The sequence below is a fragment of the Phacochoerus africanus genome, chromosome 15, assembly GCF_016906955.1.
Source record: "Phacochoerus africanus isolate WHEZ1 chromosome 15, ROS_Pafr_v1, whole genome shotgun sequence".
NCBI lineage: Eukaryota > Metazoa > Chordata > Mammalia > Artiodactyla > Suidae > Phacochoerus > Phacochoerus africanus.
The window spans coordinates 14,639,686-14,658,475 of NC_062558.1; the positions used below are offsets into that span (position 1 = coordinate 14,639,686).

General features: G+C 44.6%; 1 protein-coding gene across 1 annotated transcript; it reads left to right on the forward strand.

Moving 5' to 3' along the window:
• The first annotated feature begins 4,977 nt into the window (after window positions 1-4,977).
• Window positions 4,978-17,074, forward strand: LOC125116266 (L-threonine 3-dehydrogenase, mitochondrial). The gene is made up of 9 exons (XM_047761309.1): window positions 4,978-5,069; window positions 7,233-7,432; window positions 9,037-9,079; window positions 9,918-9,988; window positions 11,759-11,908; window positions 12,001-12,173; window positions 13,156-13,246; window positions 15,741-16,010; window positions 16,569-17,074. Exons 2-9 carry the CDS (start codon window positions 7,249-7,251, stop codon window positions 16,706-16,708), a joined length of 1,122 nt encoding a protein of 373 aa, XP_047617265.1. The 5' UTR covers window positions 4,978-5,069; window positions 7,233-7,248; the 3' UTR covers window positions 16,709-17,074.
• Window positions 17,075-18,790: the final 1,716 nt, after the last annotated feature.

Below are 18,790 nucleotides of genomic sequence, written 5' to 3' on the forward strand. Positions count from 1 at the left end.
CAACCTCATGGTTCCTAGTCGGACTCGTTAACCACTGCGTCACGACGGGAACTCCCGCAAATGTGTCTTCTAAGCGTTACTGGTCCTTAAAGCAGAGAGATTTGAAGATGGGCGTGGTCAGCATTGGGAGAGGGCACAGGGCTAGAAAGTTGCCATCTGGGCAAGGGCTGACTTTTGGTGAAGTCAGTTTCACTGATTGCAGAGTGAGAAGGAAGCTCCACTTGGAGGGGCAGGGAACACTCTGGAGACCCCTGAGATTGAAAGGAAAGGTAAAGCAGGAGGAGTATCAGTAGGTTTATAAGCAGAGGGAAAAGAACCACTTAGAAGCTTCAGAGGGACAAAGGTTTGAGAGTTTGGATGGGACTGAGATTTGGTGGATCTCATATCCACTGGGCGAATTTTCTAGCTCCTCAGCAATATATGTATGTACCGGCCATTTCTTGGGGCTGGATTTTTAAAAAAACTTTAAATTGTGGTTTCAGTCACATAATGTCAAATTTACCATCATAGCCCTTTTTAAGAGTACAGTTCAGTAGTGTCAAGTATATTCAGTGCTGTGCAGTAGATCTCTAGAACTTTTTTTTTTTTTTCTTTTTAGGGCCGAACCCGCTGCGTATAGAGATTCCCAGGCTAGGGGTCAAATGATAGCTGTAGCTGCTGGCCTACACAACAGCCACAGTAATGCCAGATCCAAGCAGTGTCTGCAACCTACACCACAGCTCATGGCAACTTTGGATCCTTAACCCAGTGAGCAAGGCCAGGGATAGAACCTGAGTCCCCATGGATGCTAGTCAGATTCATTCCTGCTGAGCCACAATGGGAGCTCCTCTAGAACTTTTTTATCCTTGAAAACTGAAACTGCCTCTTAATTAAACACTAGTATCCCACCCCTTGGCAGCTACCTTTCTACTTCCTGTTTCCATGATATTTTTGACTACTTCAGATAAGTGATATAACTCATATGCATGAAGTCATACGGTATTTGGCCTTTTGTGACCAGCTTTTTTCACTCAGCCACTCAGCATAATATCCTCCAGGTTCATCCACATAGTAGCCTATGATAGGACCTCCTTTTTAAAGACTGAATAATATTCTATCACATGTGTATACTACATTTTCTTTAACCATTCATCTTTTGGGGGCTGGATACTTTTAGCTTCATGTTTAATGTGTTGGAGACATTACTTAATATGTCCATATTTATCATCTCCATGGCTGAGAAGGATTAGAGCTAGAAGTCTGGGGGGACCACAAGACAGCAAGAATATTAAGCAAAATTGCTGGTGCATCCTCAGGAAAACAGCCTATTCTGTTGGTCTTCGGTATTTCAAATTGGAGTTTCTTTGAATGTTTCTGAAGTAGAATTATCTATCTTCAAAGCAATCACAATTGAATTAAGGGTTTTTTTTTCCCCTCCTAACAAATGGAAGTAATTTTTTTCCGGCAACAGAGGGCATTCTGTTTATTGTGGGATAGACAAACCACTGTTATTTCTTGGTTTCTCCTCCCTGTCTGTCCATCTGACATGGTGTTCGGTGAGTTCTGACATGCATCAGGCACTGCTAGGAACCACTCAGCAGAACTCTCAGCTCCATGGCAAAGGCAGCCATTCTGGCCCCTAAAAACAACATACCTAAAACCCAGCTCGCTCATCTTCTTGCCCAGCTCCTTCAGGAAGCCCAGGCTTGTAGCAGCACAAATTAGAGGACTTGGTGTTATCCTCCATTCCTTTACCAGCTGCCCCACATCCAATCACCAAAGCCTGAGTCTGTATCTGTCACCGCCAGCCTCTTCGTGAAGCCACAGGCTGCTTAGAATTCTGCTGTAGTTAATATACAAAGGGTAAATGGACTCTCATCTGATCTTTAATTTTCGACGGTTTCCCTGTATACATTTAATAACTAGGCAAAGCAAGTTTTACCTTAGAACAGCTGTTATCAAAGTGTGGTCTGGGGAAGACTGGGATTCCCTGAGACCTTTGTAGTGTCCATGAGGTCAAAACTATTTTAAGAATAACACAGGTATTTTTTGCCTTTTTCATTCTTCCCCTTACAAGAGTGGTGTTTTCCAGAGGCTACATGCTTTATGATGAGCTTTTCCTCTGATGGCACGTGACATGTATGCTTGTGCATTCTTGTATTTCAAGAATCTTCTAAAAACAGTAGGCTTAGAGTACAACTATGTGCATTTTCAGAGATGAATTCCCTTTGGTTCTTAGTACTTCTGAGTGTTCTTACTAGCTACCTGCAGTTGATCTGCTGTCGTCTCTGTGACCTCATTTTCTTGTAATAAGTCATTATTTTGAAATCTCTAAAGTTTTTTTTTGTCTATATGGAAAAATAGCAAAAACTATATAGTCTTGATTTGAAAACTTTTCTAAATTTTTAAATGGTATAAGAATTCTTGTGAACTTAATATTTTATTCTAAAATAAAAGGATATTAATTTATACATCTTTATATTTAAGGGTTTATCATTGGCTGAAAAGGGATATAGTAGGGAAGATATTACGAGATTCGAGTTTTCAACTCAGCTGTGTCTATAAATGCTGAAAAAAATGAAATGATATAATCAGAGTTCTCTGATTTAGGGAAAAAGGAGTCAATTCCAGGTTAATGGGCAAAACTAAAAAACACATGAAAACATGAAAGTTTTCCTCAGTTTTACAGATGTTAGAAATTTACCATATGTGTCTTGAGCCACAGAACTTTTTTTGAGTAATATTTTTGGTGGCAGTTCTGAGACCAGCCATTCCATCAGCTAAAGAAAAAGGAAATAAATGAATTAAATGTAGATACAATGAGCTCTTTAAAAGCCAAATATTACAGCTTTCCAAACTAGAAAAGAAAAGGTTGTTGAAGCATCTAATAGGATACGTTATCAAATTGCAGAGGCTAGAGAAATACACCAAAGCCTTGTTTGGTTGAGAAAGTATTGAAAGGAATCAAAGTACTGCCACTTTCTAATAACTCAGTAACTTATCAAATTAAAGACAACTGCAGACATCAAGACTGACAGTAGAAATGTATTTTTACTTTACAAATGGAAGAATTTGTAGTCTTGTCTGGACTTGCCATTTTGTTTGTATTCATGTGTTATCAATGCAAACCAATCATCAAAGAGTGTTTTTTCAGTGACTGTTTGGCAGTAAACACAAATAGTGCCAAAGTATTCAGTGTAAAATACCTTCTTTGGAATTTCGTGGTTTATTCTGGAACAACTGTTGAATTTGCATGGATGGTGCATAAGCCACACCAGCTGAGAGTACTGGCGCCTTTGCACAAATCAAGGGCAATGGCACCACGCTGTAACGGTAATCATGGTTTTCTTCACTGCCGTGTGCTTTCAATACAAAATAGAATAAAAAATGGAAAGCTTTACTTAAAAACTCCCTTTATAGAGTTCTCTAGTGGCTCAGCAGGTTAAGGACCTAGCATTGTCACTGCAGTGGCTTGGATTCGATCCCTGGTCTGGGAACTTCAGCATGCCATAGGCGTGGCCAAAAAAAAAAAAAAAAAGAATGCCCTTTATGAAACAGTAGAAATGATTACTTTTATTAAATCTTGGTCCTTGAGATGTATCTTTTTAGTGTGTCATGGGGTAAATGGATGTACTTGTTCCGTCTTCAAGTGTGATGGTATCTTCAGGTAAAGGATTTCGTATGCTTGAATTGAATTGTAAGCTGAACTGGCTAGTTTTTTTCTTGGCAAACCATTTTTGCTTCAAAGAATGACTCACAGACTGTGGTTATTCATACCTGGAAAATCAGCAAACATTTTCTAAAAAATGAAGCAAGCTGCTTATGGAAACAGTTGATGGTATTTGTTGCAAATTAACTTGCATCTGCTGCAATGAACTTGACAGCTTGACAGAAAATTTACAAATTTTCTGATGAGATCAATGACAATGTTAATCAGTATGATTTTTGGGATTGTACAGTGACGTGTGTAAACATTTGGAAGCTCTGCATGACTCACTGAACCAATATTTGCTAAAAGAGCAATGCACGAAATGACAAAATCATGCAGGAGGAAAAGACCTATTCAAAGCAATAGATAGATTGAGTGGGTTTTAATGTAACAAGTATGAAAGGCTCATTGATGGGGGCTTCAGATTCTACATTGCAACTAATCTTCAAGAAACTACCACGTGTTGAGTTTTGGATATCAAAGATGAGTATCCAGAATTATCCAAAAAGGCTTTTAAAATACTGTTTCCTTTCCCCGCTGCTTTGCTTTCTGAGTTTGGATTTCTTCATATATTTCAATCGAAGCAACAGACAGATTGAGTTAGAAGCAGATATCAGACTCCTGCTGTTTTCTATTAAGGAAAAGATCAAAGAGAAGTACCAGTGTAAAACAGAGGCACCTTCTGAGTAACTTTTTTGTTTCAGAAATTATATTTTCATTCAAATGTTTGTTATGGTTTTAAATAAATTCATTCATATGTTAAACATTTCTCAGTTTTACTTTCTACTACAGCAAACATTGTTAGATAGAACTCATGGAAACAAAACAAATCCTCAATTTTTAAGAGTGTAAAGAAGTCTTGAGCCCAGAAAATTTGACTGCTGCCTTAAAAGTATTGAATTGAACTTGGCAGTGGCAGGGTAATAACCTTGACTTAGAAAAGCTGCATGTTGTAGATGGTTGGAAGGATTTGTTTTTAAAGCAGTCCTGTAAGAGGATAGTAGTGCTGCTTGGCAATTAAGAGCTGGGTTCCCTGAGAGGGGTGGCCGTTGCCATGGTTAAATGCTCTAATATCAGAAGGCTTTGATTGACAGGCCTGTGGCCTGTAGTGAGCATCAAATGTTAGCTGGTAATAGTGGAATAAGAACCAACTTACTCATGAATTGTCCACATGGTTAAACTAAAACACTTTATATTTGATTAAGAATTTATGCCACCTTTGCGCTTTTCCCTTTGGGGGAAGATGGAGAGAATTGTACAAACTTAACGTACCTATTTCATGTTTTCAGCCTCTTCAACCTTGAAAAGGAAAAAAAGCCCCCAAACTTCTTTACCTGTGGCCATCGTTACTTTGCTTTGGGGAGTTGAGAACTGTCTTTTGGTAAGTCTATGTTTTGGTAAATCTAGCTGCTTCTTGGCCTCCTCACCATCCTCTTGAACTTACTGAAATAAGTGACCTTAAGAATCAAAGTTCTTGCCATTTGCAGCAACATGGATGCAACTAGAGATTCGTAGTATGAAGTAAGTCAGAAAGAGAAAGACAAATACCATATGATTTCATTTATATGTAGAATCTAAAATATGGCACAAAGGAACCTATCTACAGAACAGAAGCAGATGTAGAGAACAGACTCGTGGTTGCCCAGGGGGAGGGGGAGGGAGTAGGAGGCACTAGGAGTCTGGGGTTGGTAGATGCAAACTATTACACTTAGAATGGAGAGTGCGGTCTGCTGTGCAGCACAGTAACTACATCCAGTCTCTTGGGATAGAGCATGATGAAAGATAAGAAAAAAAAATACCTGTGTATATATGACTGGGTCACTTTACTGTACAGCAAAAATTGGCAAAACACTGTAAATCAACTATGCTTTAATAAACTTAAGAAAAAAAGAATCAGAGTTCCTGTTGTGGTTCAGTGGGTTAAGAATCTGACTAGTCAGAGTTCCTATCGTGGTGCAGTAGAAATGAATCCGACTAGGAACCATGAGGTTGTGGGTTTGATCCCTGGCCTCGCTTAGTGGGTTAAGGATCTGGCATTGCTTCAAGCTGCGGTGTAGGTCAAAGATGCAGCTTGGATCTAGCATTGCCATGGCTGTGGCATAGCCTGGCAGCTGCAGCTCTGATTCAATCCCTAGCCTGGGAACTTCCATAGGCTGCGGGTGTGAAAGAAGAAAAAAATGAAGAATCAAAGTTCTTACCTTGTCTCAGGTGTCAGTAAAGATGGTTGAAGGAAAGCTTAGATCCCTGCCATGGTGACCTCCCTTCCAGTCCTGAGACGTGCCAGCCGAAGGTTGTCTGCTGCTTGTTTGGGAAAGCTAGCCCAGGTGAAGGGCCTCAGGAGTTTGGCAGAGCTGCGTCTCACACTGGAAACCTGATGGGCAGTGCTGCTGACTCCGCAGAAGCCCTTGGAGCTCTGCCCACCTTATTTTAGTGTCCTAAAGGAAAAGACCACTGTGGCTCACGAAAGGAGAAATTCAGAAGATTGTATTTTCTTTCATTTCCTATAGTCTGGACTTTAGGGATGCAGGAAAGTTTCTGCTGCTTGTTTTTACTTAGAATTACTGTCACCTGCTCAAAGCACTGTGTTGAGTGTGAAGCCAGTCTAAGTTCAGCTCCTAAGCAGGAAGTATCTCCAGCTGTGGTTTACCTTTTCTCATTTTATGATGCAGAATATATGATTCTTGAGATCTGGTCATTTTTGGCGGTGAGTGGGGGGGGCACTAGGGTCAAAGCTGAAGGCGAATCCCCCAGTGCTGTTGGAAATCTGAGGCCACAGGTCAGTGTGCAGAACGCAAAGCCCTGACCTTTTGGGGGCAGGACGGTCGATGCTGGACCCAGTGCATCTGTGATCCACTCCTGTGACGTGCTTGCCTGGGTACAGCTGACGAGGAAGAGGACATGGACTGCAATAAAATACATGTGATCTGGGAAGAGAGGAGAAAATAGCTTTTCTAAATGGTCCTTTCTAAAGAGATGGCAGTGAAACAATAATTAGTCAGAGCTTCCTAAATATTGCTGAGGGCCTTTTTAATCTTAACTGTCTGCTTTTCTAATCTGGCTCATCCTATCTCTTATCTGAGTTAGCATGAGATACACAGGGCCTTGTGATATTTCACCTGGGACCTCGATGGTGCACGGAGAGCTGATAAAGATGTAAAGGTATGCGGTCTGCACTGGGACTCATGACTTGGTGTCCCTGGTGTGGACAGCTCTTACATAGTCACCTCCACTGTGACTTTAAATCTCAATTGATGTCAGCACTGCATGGCCCCAGTTTGAAATCTCTGGCCAGCCTTTGTTTGTCTGCACTTTGCACGAGCAGTGTTTCTCCCCTTTCACGGGGCTGGGCTCATAATCAGCTCTTGACTGGCTCCCTAGTGGTACGCTCAGCAGTCTCTTTAGTTCAGTTCCTGAATCCAGAACATGGCTTTGCTCGAGACCGGGCGGTATGATCTTAGTGTTGGTTGCAGTTAAAGGGCTTGTGTTTCTAGGGGTCAGGAGAGGGAATGGTCGTGTACTGACATCGGCTGCTTTCATGTTTCAGGCTGTTGGCAGAGACCATGCCCGTTGTGAAGATGCTGAAGCAGGTTGCCAGCCGGATGCTGGGGACCCCGGCCTGTGGCTGCCAGCCACCCACCCTGCCCCGCCGGTTTCTGGGCACCTCCCCTCGGCAGATCTCAGCAGACGCCAACTTCCACTCCACCTCCTTCTCTGAAGCAAACCAGCCACGTGTCTTAATTACAGGTTGGGTTTGTTTCTTTTTTCCCCATTTGTGGTTTTATTATTTTCTTCTTTATGTGGCTGTGGATTTGTTTTCAGGATGTCTAATGTGCCAGCACATTAACCAGGGTCGTAATAATCAGAAACTCCCTTTTCCATTACTAGCTTCCTCCAGCACATCGCCAAGTCCCCAGTCCTTATTTTGTCACTGTTGCCAGGGGTTAGTTTTCACACCCAAATCTTGTATTGTCTGAAGGGAGGACCCAGGAACGTGGGGACCAATATGCTGCTGTGGGACTTGCTTCCCCTTTGTTGCTAGGAGTGGCCTAGGAGCCAAGGTGCGTGGCTGGAATGTGGACTCTTGGATCAGCGCAGCTTTGCGTGGCCAGGCTTCCCAGTCCAGGCAGTGACTGCATGTTTGTGCAGCGGAGATGGAGGAGACAGCCTGGGCCCGGGGAGTTCCTCGCCATCACCTCGTGTTGCATCTCATCATCGATGGACTCACGTCCCGGCCCTCCACACCTCGTGTCCACCCAGCACCTGATTCTGTACCTACTGACTGCAGACTTGACCATCAGTCTGCCCACCCAAGCCCACTTCTCACCCGATTAACATGTTTTATTGTCCGCTGCTTGCCACATTGTTGTCTCTTGGCCTCATCCTTCTTAGGTTCTTTAGAGAAAGAGGGGAGGGAGGGAGGGAGGGATGAGGGGGGAGGGGAGGGTGTGTGTGTGTTTTCACTGCTACCTCTTCTCCTGCTGTAAATGGGTTTCAGGTGAGGTTGGTTCCATTTTCTCCCTGACTCCCCAGCCTTTTCCCCTGTGTGTTGTTTGATTTCTTCCTCCCTCTACCAACAGAGCATCATCCAGGGCCTGGTGTTCCTATCGGTGGCCTGGTGTTCCTATCAGTGGCCTGGTTTTTCAGTCCCATGTTAACATATGCTTATGGGAAATCCCACTTTCTGTATCTCCCTGCCTCATTACTTTTTCCCAGATGGAATTTCCAGTTTTTTTCCCCTATCTACGCTCCCAGACCCCAGCTCTCCCCTTTCCGTCAATGGCATTTGTAAGCTTCCAAATTAAGATGCTGTAATGCTCATTTTAAATTTTCCTGGTGGCTCCTTGTCCATCCAGTTATCTGCCCATCCTTCAGGTGACTTCTTGGTTTGTCCCTGCTTTTCCTCACTTCATATTCTACCCCGGTTCTAATGGGGGAGGCCCCTCAGGGATAATTCCACTGGAGGTTGATGCCAGATGATTGTATTTGGCTTTAAGTGTTCCGGTACCTCCAGCAGACAAGCCTCACAGCCCATCAAGTAACAAAGACAGAGCTGGTGGTGAATTCCTGGCCCAAGGAGCTGGCAGGTGGTTCTGTTCTCCTGTGATTATTCCCTTCCTGTGCCTGGCTTCCCCTCGGCCACTCTCTGCAGTAGAGCCCTTTGTCTCTGAAACTAATCTTACCTGAACTGGCTCAGCTCTGAGAGGGTACTTCCATTACATCAGGCCAACCTGGGGCTTTACCTGATCAGCTAAGTTTGCCAGGAGAGTCTTAGGCTGTTGTTACAATCTGGGAATAATTGAATCTGTTAGATTTGGATTAAGGTTGCACTTTTTTTTTTCTTCACTCAGGGGGTCTTGGCCAGCTTGGAGTGGGGCTTGCTAGCCTTTTGAGGTAAGAAGAGTCTTCAAAGTGTAACTTAAAATCTGAGCGTTGCAGCTTTCTTTGGCCCCATTTGACCACTGAATCTTTTCTCCCCCCTCTTGCTCCTGACCATTTTCAGATACCATATCTAGGGGTTCCGGCTGTGGCACAGCAGGTTAAGCATCTGGCGTTGTCTGTGCGGCAGCTTGGGTCACTGCTGGGGCTCGGGTTTGATCCCTGGCTGGTTTAGTGGGCTCAGGATCTGGCAGCTGTGGCTGGAATTCAGTCCCTGGCCTGGGAACTTCCATATGCTGCAGGTACAGCCAACAACAACAATAAAAGATACTGTATCTAAATGACCACTTGGAATGCATTTCATTGTACCTCTTAGTACCACAAACCCATTTTAGGTTCTCAATTCAGCATCCCGCAGGTTGCCTCCGCCCGCTATCTTTTCAAGGCAAAGACAGACACCAGTCTCCAAATGAGTCACTTGATTTTCAGCTGTCTGGGGACAGAGGGACATACATGTAGGAGCTGAAAAGGAATGGTGTGGGATCTGGAGAAAGTGGGATAAAAGGATAAGAGGAGAGATGTATGGGGAGGGACAGGGAGAACTCAAGCTCACTGGGGAGAAATAGGTAACAGCCGGGTGATACGGGGGTGAGGCAGAACCCAGAGTTGTAGCTTTGAGTGTGGCCAGAGCTGAAGGGGTATGTGTTGGAGACAAAGAGGGAGGGAGGAAAGGTGTGAAAAGGAGGCATCTGGAGGCTGATGGGGAACAACAGTTCCTGTTGGCAAGACTGTTTTCATGGGACCTGTCGTATCCTCAACGTACCAACTCATGTGTTTAATTTTTCCCTTTCAGGAAACGGTTTGGGAAGGACAACGTGATTCTGTCTGACATTCGGAAGCCCCCCGAGCACGTCTTCCTCAGTGGTAAGAGGCTTACAGAGCAGGTAGAGCTGCAGTTCCTGGAACCAGTGTCACGACTTGTTTGTGTGTTTATTTTTTATCTTTTTGTCTTTTTAGGGCTGCAATCGAGGCATATGGAGATTCCCAGGCTAGGGGTCCAGTTGGAGTTGTAGCCACTGGCCTATGCCAGAGGCACAGCAACGTGGGATCTGAGCCATGTCTGTGACCTACATCCCAGCTCATGGCAATGCCGGATCTTTAACTCACTGAGCAAGGCCAGGGATCAAACCCACAACCTCATGGATGCTAGTCGGGTTTGTTACCACTAGCGTCACCACTTGTAACCAGGCTTGTGAATTAAAGAAAGAGGAGGAGTATTTGAGACTCACCTGTGCCGCTTAAAAATGTTTCATGCTGGGAGTTCCCTGGTGGCTCAGTGGGTTAAGGATCTGGCTTTGTCACTGCTATGGTGCAGGTTTGATCTCTGGCCCAGGAATTTCTGCATGCCATGGGTGCAGCCAAAAAAAAAGTTGAATGTGTTGTCCTCATGTGTTCTGTAAAACGTCTATGTTACAGCTGCTGCTTATTGAAATGATCCAAGGATAGGAGTGTTCTTGAGATCTTGAAGTTTTGGAATATTACCTCTGGATATTATTTAGAGCAGTATCTTTGAATTAAAAGCTTTGGTTCCTGCCTTGAAGAGCTTTTTGTTAACTTAGCTCAGAGAGAAAAACAAAAATCAAGTTCTGAAATGAGGAAAGGAAATTAAAATTTTGGAGAAATTAATCCTATATTTCAAATGTGGACTTGCTCTTAAACTGCTGGGCCCACACACAAATCTCAGACTCCTCTAGTCAAGTTTCCTACCACCTCAAAAACGGTTTTATGATGTCTCCTGGTCCTTCCTGGCTCCGTGGCAGCCTTTCATTGCTTACCATGTGGAAGAGCAGTAATTTGCTGCAAACAGGGCTTATTGGCATTGTCCCACCCACATCGGCTCTACCTCTAGCCTAACTGGGTGTAGTGAACTCACAATTGTGGTTCTTGTATACTACAGTGCGTGCGGCTTTTTTTTGTAAACCCACTTTTCTATTCCTTTAAAATGTGCAACCTTTAGGCAGAGTGAAGTCACTGTGTGCCTGTAGCTTTGGTGTGAACGGCACCCACTGAAGCCAGCTGCCTGATTGTGACCCTAGTTATTACTCTTGTTCTGGTTTATCCTGGCAAGTTACTTAACCTCTCCATGCCTCAGTTTCCTCATCGGTAAGATGTATCTGCCTCAGAGGCTGTGGGAAGTAAATACACAGGTGTAAGTCCTGTTATAAGCATTAACTATTGTTAGCCATGGCATGGTTGGGGTTTGTTATTCTTAGTAAGAAAAATGCTGGGAGTTCTGTTGTGGCTCAGTGGTAATTAACCAGACTAGTATCCATTAGGATAAGGGTTCGATCCCTGGCCTTGTTCAGTGGGTTATGGATATGGTGTTGCTGTGAGCTCTGGTATAGGTTGCAGACGCAGATTGGATCCTGCGTTGCTGTGGTATAGGCCTGCAGCTACAGGTCCAATTCAACCCCTAGCCTGGGAACTTCCACATGCCATGGGTGCAGCCCTAAAAAAAAAAAAACAGGAAAAAAAAAAGGAAAAAGAAAAATGCTGAGGAGCATCAAGTGGTTGTTACCAAGTTGGTACTAATGGTACTAAGTCATCAGGAGAGGGGGGAAAAGCCACTGAGCTCTTCAAGCCCCAGACTGTTTCACTTAACCCCTCCATGCCTGGTTTCACTGCTCCTCACAGGCCCCTTTATTTATTCCGACATCCTGGATTACAAGAACCTTCGGGAGATCGTGGTGAACAACCGCGTCACCTGGCTGTTTCATTACAGTGCCCTGCTCAGTGCGGTGGGCGAAGCAAACGTGTCCCTGGCCAGAGCCGTGAACATCACTGGTGAGTCTCTGGGTCTTGCTCCCGTGATGCCTTTGCCCATCTTCCCAGTTCTTTGGGCAGAGATTTCCCAGGGCACGGTGCACTTGTTTCAGGGTTGCACAATGTCCTGGATGTTGCCGCGGAGCACGGTCTGCGACTGTTCGTGCCCAGCACCATCGGGGCTTTTGGACCCACTTCTCCGCGGAACCCAACTCCCGATCTCTGCATCCAGAGACCCAGGACCATCTACGGAGTGTCCAAGGTCCACGCAGAGCTCATGGGAGAGGTGAGCATTGCTGGGTGAGGTGACTCTTTACTTTTCTCTTCTTTTGGCCTCAAACACCTGCTGATTCCTCCTAGGAGGGGGCTTCCTCCCTGCCCCCAGAGATGCTCGGAAGCTGATTGTGTTTGCCAAGTGGCCAGTACCGATAGATCCAGAGGAATCCTTAGTCCTCTGATAACCCCCAGCACTTGTGCATGCCTCTCGAATGGCAGCCCCCGTTTCCCTGCTGCTCATCTCATTGGTACTTACACTGTTCTTTCAAGCTGCCAGTGTTGGTAGTGAATAGGACTCAGTTTAAAATAACTTCAAATGGCTTTTCAGCTTTATTATTTTTTTGCTCTTTAGCCAGTGTCTGATCCTTCAGCTGATAGGTCATGGTCTCCTTCTCCCCATGCTCTTCCCAGTGCTGGCTCGTGATTCCTTTAGGACAGTGAGCAGGGGGTCCCTTCCCAAGAAAGGCTGGAAATCCCTACTGTAGGAGTTCTCATTGAGGCTCAGTGGGTTAAGAACCTGACATAGTGTCTGTGAGGATGCAGGTTGGATCCCTGGCCTTGTTCAGCAGGTTAAAGATTCGGCATTGCTGTAAGCTGCGTGTAGGTCACAGATAACGGCGTGGATCCACTGTTGCTGTGGCTGTGGTGTAGGCCTGCAGCTGCAGCTCCACCTTGACCCCAGCCTAGGAACTTCTGTATACCACAGGTGCAGCTGTAAAAAGGACCAAAAAAAGAGAAATCCCTACTATAGGCAGATTTGTTACTTCCCGTGTTTTCTAGTGATGTTATCACCAGAGTGATGATTCTTTGAAGATAAAAACTTTAGGATTATTTATTAAAGAAAAACGGGTGAGTCTTAGCAATTCTAGTCTTCATTTCCTTTAGCAAGATTTTAATATGACTGTGTGGAGGGATGTTTCAGAAAACTGTTACTGCTTTGCATAGCTCTACCTGATTTAAAAGATTTAATATAAGTCCTCTCTTTCTTGTAGTATTATTATTACCGGTATGGGTTAGACTTCCGATGCCTGAGATATCCTGGGATCATTTCTGCCGACTCCCAGCCCGGAGGAGGAACGACTGGTAAGTGTTGTTTTCAATTTCTTCTTTATGTAGGATAAGCTCTTACTGATGACAAGAGTGGGAATGGATTTGCTCTCTCTTTAGCTGTGTGCTGACTGAAGTTTCTGCATCCTTTCTGGGAAGTGCCTCTGAGAAGGTCATTGAACCCTGTTGACTTAAACTTGTCTAGGGAGCTCATGCTGATGCTGTAAATCCACGGAATTGGCCACCCTCAGTGCTAGACCCAGACCTTTCTGAGAACAAGCATGTCACCCACAGTGTAGGAACATAGCGAATGAGAAACATCCTCTTTCTCTGAGTACACCTTTGTTTCTTAATACAGAGAGCTCTATTAAAACTCTGTGGGAGTTCCCATCGTGGTTCAGCAGAATCGAATCTGACTAGCATCCATGAGGACACAGATTCGCTCCCTGTCCTTGCTCAATGGGTTAAGGATCTGGTGTTGCTGTGAGCTGTGGCGTAGGTTGCAGACATGGCTCAGATCTGGCATTGGTGTTGCTGTGGCGTAGGCTGGCGGCTGTGGCTCTGATTCAACCCCTAGCCTGGGAACCTCCATATGCCTTGGGTGCGGCCCTAAAAAGACAAAAAAAAAAGGACTTTCTGCATTGCATATTTAGAAAGAACATAAGCATTGTTGCTGCTGTTACTGTTTATCCAAGTTTCCTTAAATTTCAGAAGAGATTGCCCCCAAGTGGGAGTGAATTAGTGCCAATCTCTAGTGCAGCTGGGTACCTTCCTGTTTAGAAGCCTGTATTATTCATTAGTGAGTGGAGCACCAGGCATAATTAGCTTTGTTTTTTTTTTTCTTTTTTTGAGGTAGAGTTGATTTACAATCTTTATATAAGCTTCAGGTGTACAACATAAGGATGCACAGTTTTTAAGTTATATTCCATTTATAATTATTATAAAATGTTGGCTACATTCCCTTCTCTGTACAATATATCCTTGTATCTTATTTATTTTATACATAGTAGTTGGTTCCTCTCAATTCCCTACCCTATCTTATCCCTCCCCCTTTCCCTCTTTCCACTGGTAACCACTAATTTATTCTCTATGTCTGTGAGTCTGTTTTTTGTTATACTCCCTAGTTTATCTTTTAGATTCCAAATGTGAGTGATATCATACAGCATTTGTCTTTCTCTATATGACTTATTTCACATAGCATAGTACCTTCCAGGTCCATCCATGTTGCTGCAAATGGAAAAGTAGAGTTCTTTTTTTCATGGCCAAGTAGTAGTTCATTGTGTATATGTACCGCGTCTTCTTTATCCACTCATCTACAGTGGACTTGTAGGTTGCTTTCATGTCTTGGCAGTTGTAAGTAGTGCTATAGTGAATGTTGGGCTCCCTGTATCTTTTTGAATTAATGTTTTTGTTTTCTTCAGATACAGACCCAGGATAGTATTGCTGGGTCATATAGTAGATCTGTGTTTAGTTTCTTGAGGAACATCCATACTGTTTTCTACATTGTTGTTGCTGTAAATTTGTAGATTGCTTTGGGTAGTATGGCCATTTTAACAGTATTCACTCTCTCAGTCCAAGAGCATGGAATATCTTTCCATTTTTTTCGAATATCTTCAATTAAAATCTGAGGGATTTTTTTTGGCTATGCTGGTGGCATGCAAAAGTTCCCAGGCCAGGAATCGAACCCATGCCACAGCAGTGACAACACCAGATCCTTAACCCCCTGAGCCACCAGGGATTTTAAAAGAGCCCTTAGTTTTGGTTACTTTAAAAACGTTTTGCCTTAATGTGGTGCTTCTCCAAGTAGGTGCTGGGAGGTCTAGGAGGTCAAAACAACTTTCATATCAGTACTAAGATGTCATTTGCCTTTTTCTCTCTCCTTTACAAGTACACTGGATTTTCTCAGAGGCTCCATGATGTGCGTAGCACCATGGACTGAGCACAATCAGGAACTCCACTTGTTTCCATTCAGCCAGAGAGTTTTCTCTAAATGTCAGACACGCCATTTTTCTCTCTAAATTTTCTCTTGTTTAGAAAATACGTTCTTGGGAGTTCCCTCTGTGGCACAACAGGATTGCTGGTGTCTCTGGAGTGCTAGGATGCAGGTTCGATCCCTGGCCCGCACAGTGGGTTAAGGATCTGGCATTGCCGTAGCTGCGGTGTAGGTCACAACTGCGGCTCAGATCTGATCCCTGGCCTGGGAACGCCATATGCCGCAGAGACCGGGTGGCCAAAAAAGAAAAAAGAATAAGAAGAAAACGTGTACTTCTTCATGTAAAATATACATATGAATATGGGATAGGTTTATTATCATTTTAAAATGTGGACATATTAAAAGCTCTCAGTTAACTTCTGATGGAGTAGATGTTGCTATAACTCAAATGAATACAACCTCTTTGGGAGTCCTCAGTGTTTCCTAAGCACATAAAGAGGTTCTGAGACTAAGATATCGAGAACTGAGCTACCTTGATCTGAGGGGCTCACTCATCCTCTCGTCGTGCGAAGACCCACAGGTGAGATTCTCTTTCAGACTACGCGGTGCAGATCTTCCAGGACGCCGTCAAGAACGGCAGATTTGAATGCAACCTGAACCCTGGCACGAGGCTCCCCATGATGTACATCGATGACTGCCTGCGGGCCACCCTGGAGGTCATGGAGGCGCCGGCGGAGGCCCTCTCCATGAGGACCTACAACGTCAACGCCATGAGCTTCACCCCCGCCGAGCTGGCCCAGGAGGTCCTCAAGCACGTCCCGGAGTTCCAGATCACCTACAATGTGGACTCTGTCCGGCAGGCCATAGGTTGGTACATGGCTGCAGGGCACCCCTCCAAAGCCAAACCGAGCTGCTCCCCTGAGGACACAAACTGGGGAGGATAAGGAGAGCCCAGAGCCCTTTCTGAGGGCCCAACACCTTCTGGAGGAGGAGCTGCTGGTGCACCAGGGCCAGCAGATGCTGTGGTTTGGGGCAGGTGATACCTGAAGTGGGTGGACTAGAACCTTCCAAATACATGGCTTATTGGCATTTCACCATTTGCCAGTTTAACCATAAAACAAGCAGATCTTGTATGAGACCAGCCCTATGTTCTCAACTGCTGTGACTGTGCTGCTGGGTGAGTGCCATCTGAGCATAGCCGTCCCCCACTACAAGTTTGCATGAGGCTTTCCTAGTAGGTGACAATTCACAGTACCTGGCAGTAGACACAGTTTCTAATCTAAGAGGATGACTCTGTGCTTGAGGTGGGGGATTTCAAAGAGGACATGTCTTTTGTGGATGAAAGACCTTGCTTTAAAATATTTTAGACTTTTTGCAAATCTCAAGCCTGAATAACTTAAGCTCCTCTTCCGTATCTTGTCCTAGCGGATAGTTGGCCAATGAACTTGGACGATAGCAGCGCTCGGAGGGACTGGGGGTGGAAACACGATTTTGACCTCCCGGAGCTGGTGACGACAATGTTGAACTTCCATGGTGCCCATAGCAGAGTTGCCCAAGCTAACTGAAGCGCCGGAGGAAGCGTTGGTGAGTCCTGGGCAGCCGTCCAGGGAAAATTGGAACCTCCCAACCCCCCAAGGTTCCAGACCCCAAGGAATCTAGATGATCTGGAGTTGAAGGATTGATTGGACTAAATTTTCGCAGCTCATATTGAACTGTCAGATGGAAAATTGAGTTGGCTTTAGCATTTTCTCAATGCCGTAGGTTTGGTGGTAGGACTTGTGAATTTTTGCTGTTTGCCTAAATGTGTCTTAACACACATATCACAGAAGGCGTCAGTCATAATAGTTTCCATGTCCTTAATTACGATGAAGTGACCATGTCTGGGAATGTGGAAGTATGTGACATTTGTATTAAACTTAATTTAAATATCACTCCTAAGATTCCATTTTTCTCTTGGCTAAGGCCAAAGATTATATTCTAAAGACTATCAAAGATGATCTCCTACATGAATTCTTTACTATGCCATCAGAACATAAGAAAATGCCCAGTGTATTAATCCCATGCCACTATATTCAAGAGATTTTAACCTGTCCAAAATTGTCACTCTAGCGTTCCCGTGGTGGCTCAGCAAGTTAAGAACCCAACATAGGTCCGTGAGGATGCAAGTTGGATCTCTGACCTTTCTCAGTGGGTTAAGGACCCAGGAAATTAAGAATATCAAGAGATGGAGTTCACTTGTGGCATAGCAGGTTAAGGGCCCAGGCTTGTCTGAACTGGAGTGGCCCCACTCACTGCTGTGGCATAGGTTCCATTCCTGTCCTGGGAACTTCCACATGCTGTGGGCATGAGCAAAAACAAAATAGCAGCCACTGGTCAAGTGGCGCACCTCTTTCTTTGGTTGCCTCCTGCTGTTGATCTGAGCAGCAGTGACTGGGACCGTGATCACTTACCTGTAACGCCAGCCTCCCAGGGAACTTGTCTAAACACACAGGTTTCTGGGCCCCACCCCTTCAGGTGAACTCTGTTGGTGGGGATGGGGCTCTCCAAGGACCACCAGTTACTCTCTTCCACACCCTCCTAGTATAGACCAATTCCAAGCATGATTTTCTTTCTTTCTTTCTTTTTTTTTTGTCTTTTTGTCTTTTTTTGTTGTTGTTGTTGTTGTTGTTGTTGTTGCTATTTCTTGGGCCGCTCCCGCGGCATATGGAGGTTCCCAGGCTAGGGGTTGAATCGGAGCTGCAGCCACCGGCCTACGCCAGAGCCACAGCAACTCGGGATCCGAGCCGCGTCTGCAACCTACACCACAGCTCACGGCAACGCCGGATCGTTAACCCACTGAGCAAGGGCAGGGACCAAACCCGCAACCTCATAGTTCCTAGTTGGATTCGTTAACCACTGAGCCACGACGGGAACTCCCTCTTTCTTTCTTTTCTTTTTTTTTCTTTGGTGTTTTTTAGGGCCACACTCACAGCATATGGAGATTCCCAGGTTAGGGGTTGAATTGGAGCGGCAGTTGCTGGCCTATACCACAGCCACAGCAATGCCAGATCCGAGCTGCATCTGTGACCTACACCACAGCTCACAGCAACCCCGGATCCTTAACCTGGTAAGCGTGGCCAGGGATTGAACCTGTGTCCTCATGGATACTAGTCAGATTTATTTCCGCTGAGCCAATGAAGAGAACTCCTCAAGCATGATTTTCTAAAAAGAACTTCCTTGCCTAGCCTTTTTGCACATTCTTAGATGAGCCTTCAGAAGAGGTGCTGTAACCCTCTGAAGCAAGTACTGTGTAAGTAGATACAGATGTACTTTTTTTCCAGCTTCCCTGGGATGTGCTGCCTGTGAAATCACTGGAAAGTGCAACTCCAGATTAATCTTGGGTCTCGTGGACAGCAGCTGTCAAAGATTAAAAGGCATTTTTATTGTCTGTTTAATGACAGTCTTATGTATTTGGAATTTTCGCTGCTAGGTAGAAACATGAATTCTGGGGGGGAGGCATAACTGGATTTGAACTTCTAGATAATCATTTAATGATTATGTTGATATAGTTTTTTTCCCTACTTAATATGATTAAGCTTACATTTGTACATTTTATTTGCCAAAGTTAGTCTTTTTTTTTTTTTTTTTTTTTGGCTGCACCCATGCAT

Bases quoted from the DNA above. Each gene is read 5' to 3' on its own strand.
- LOC125116266 (XM_047761309.1), top strand. From the start codon at position 7,249: ATGCCCGTTGTGAAGATGCTGAAGCAGGTTGCCAGCCGGATGCTGGGG. The intron at 7,433-9,036 runs GTTGGGTTTGTT...TTCTTCACTCAG, and splicing joins GCCACGTGTCTTAATTACAG to GGGGTCTTGGCCAGCTTGGA. The intron at 11,909-12,000 runs GTGAGTCTCTGG...CACTTGTTTCAG, and splicing joins CAGAGCCGTGAACATCACTG to GGTTGCACAATGTCCTGGAT.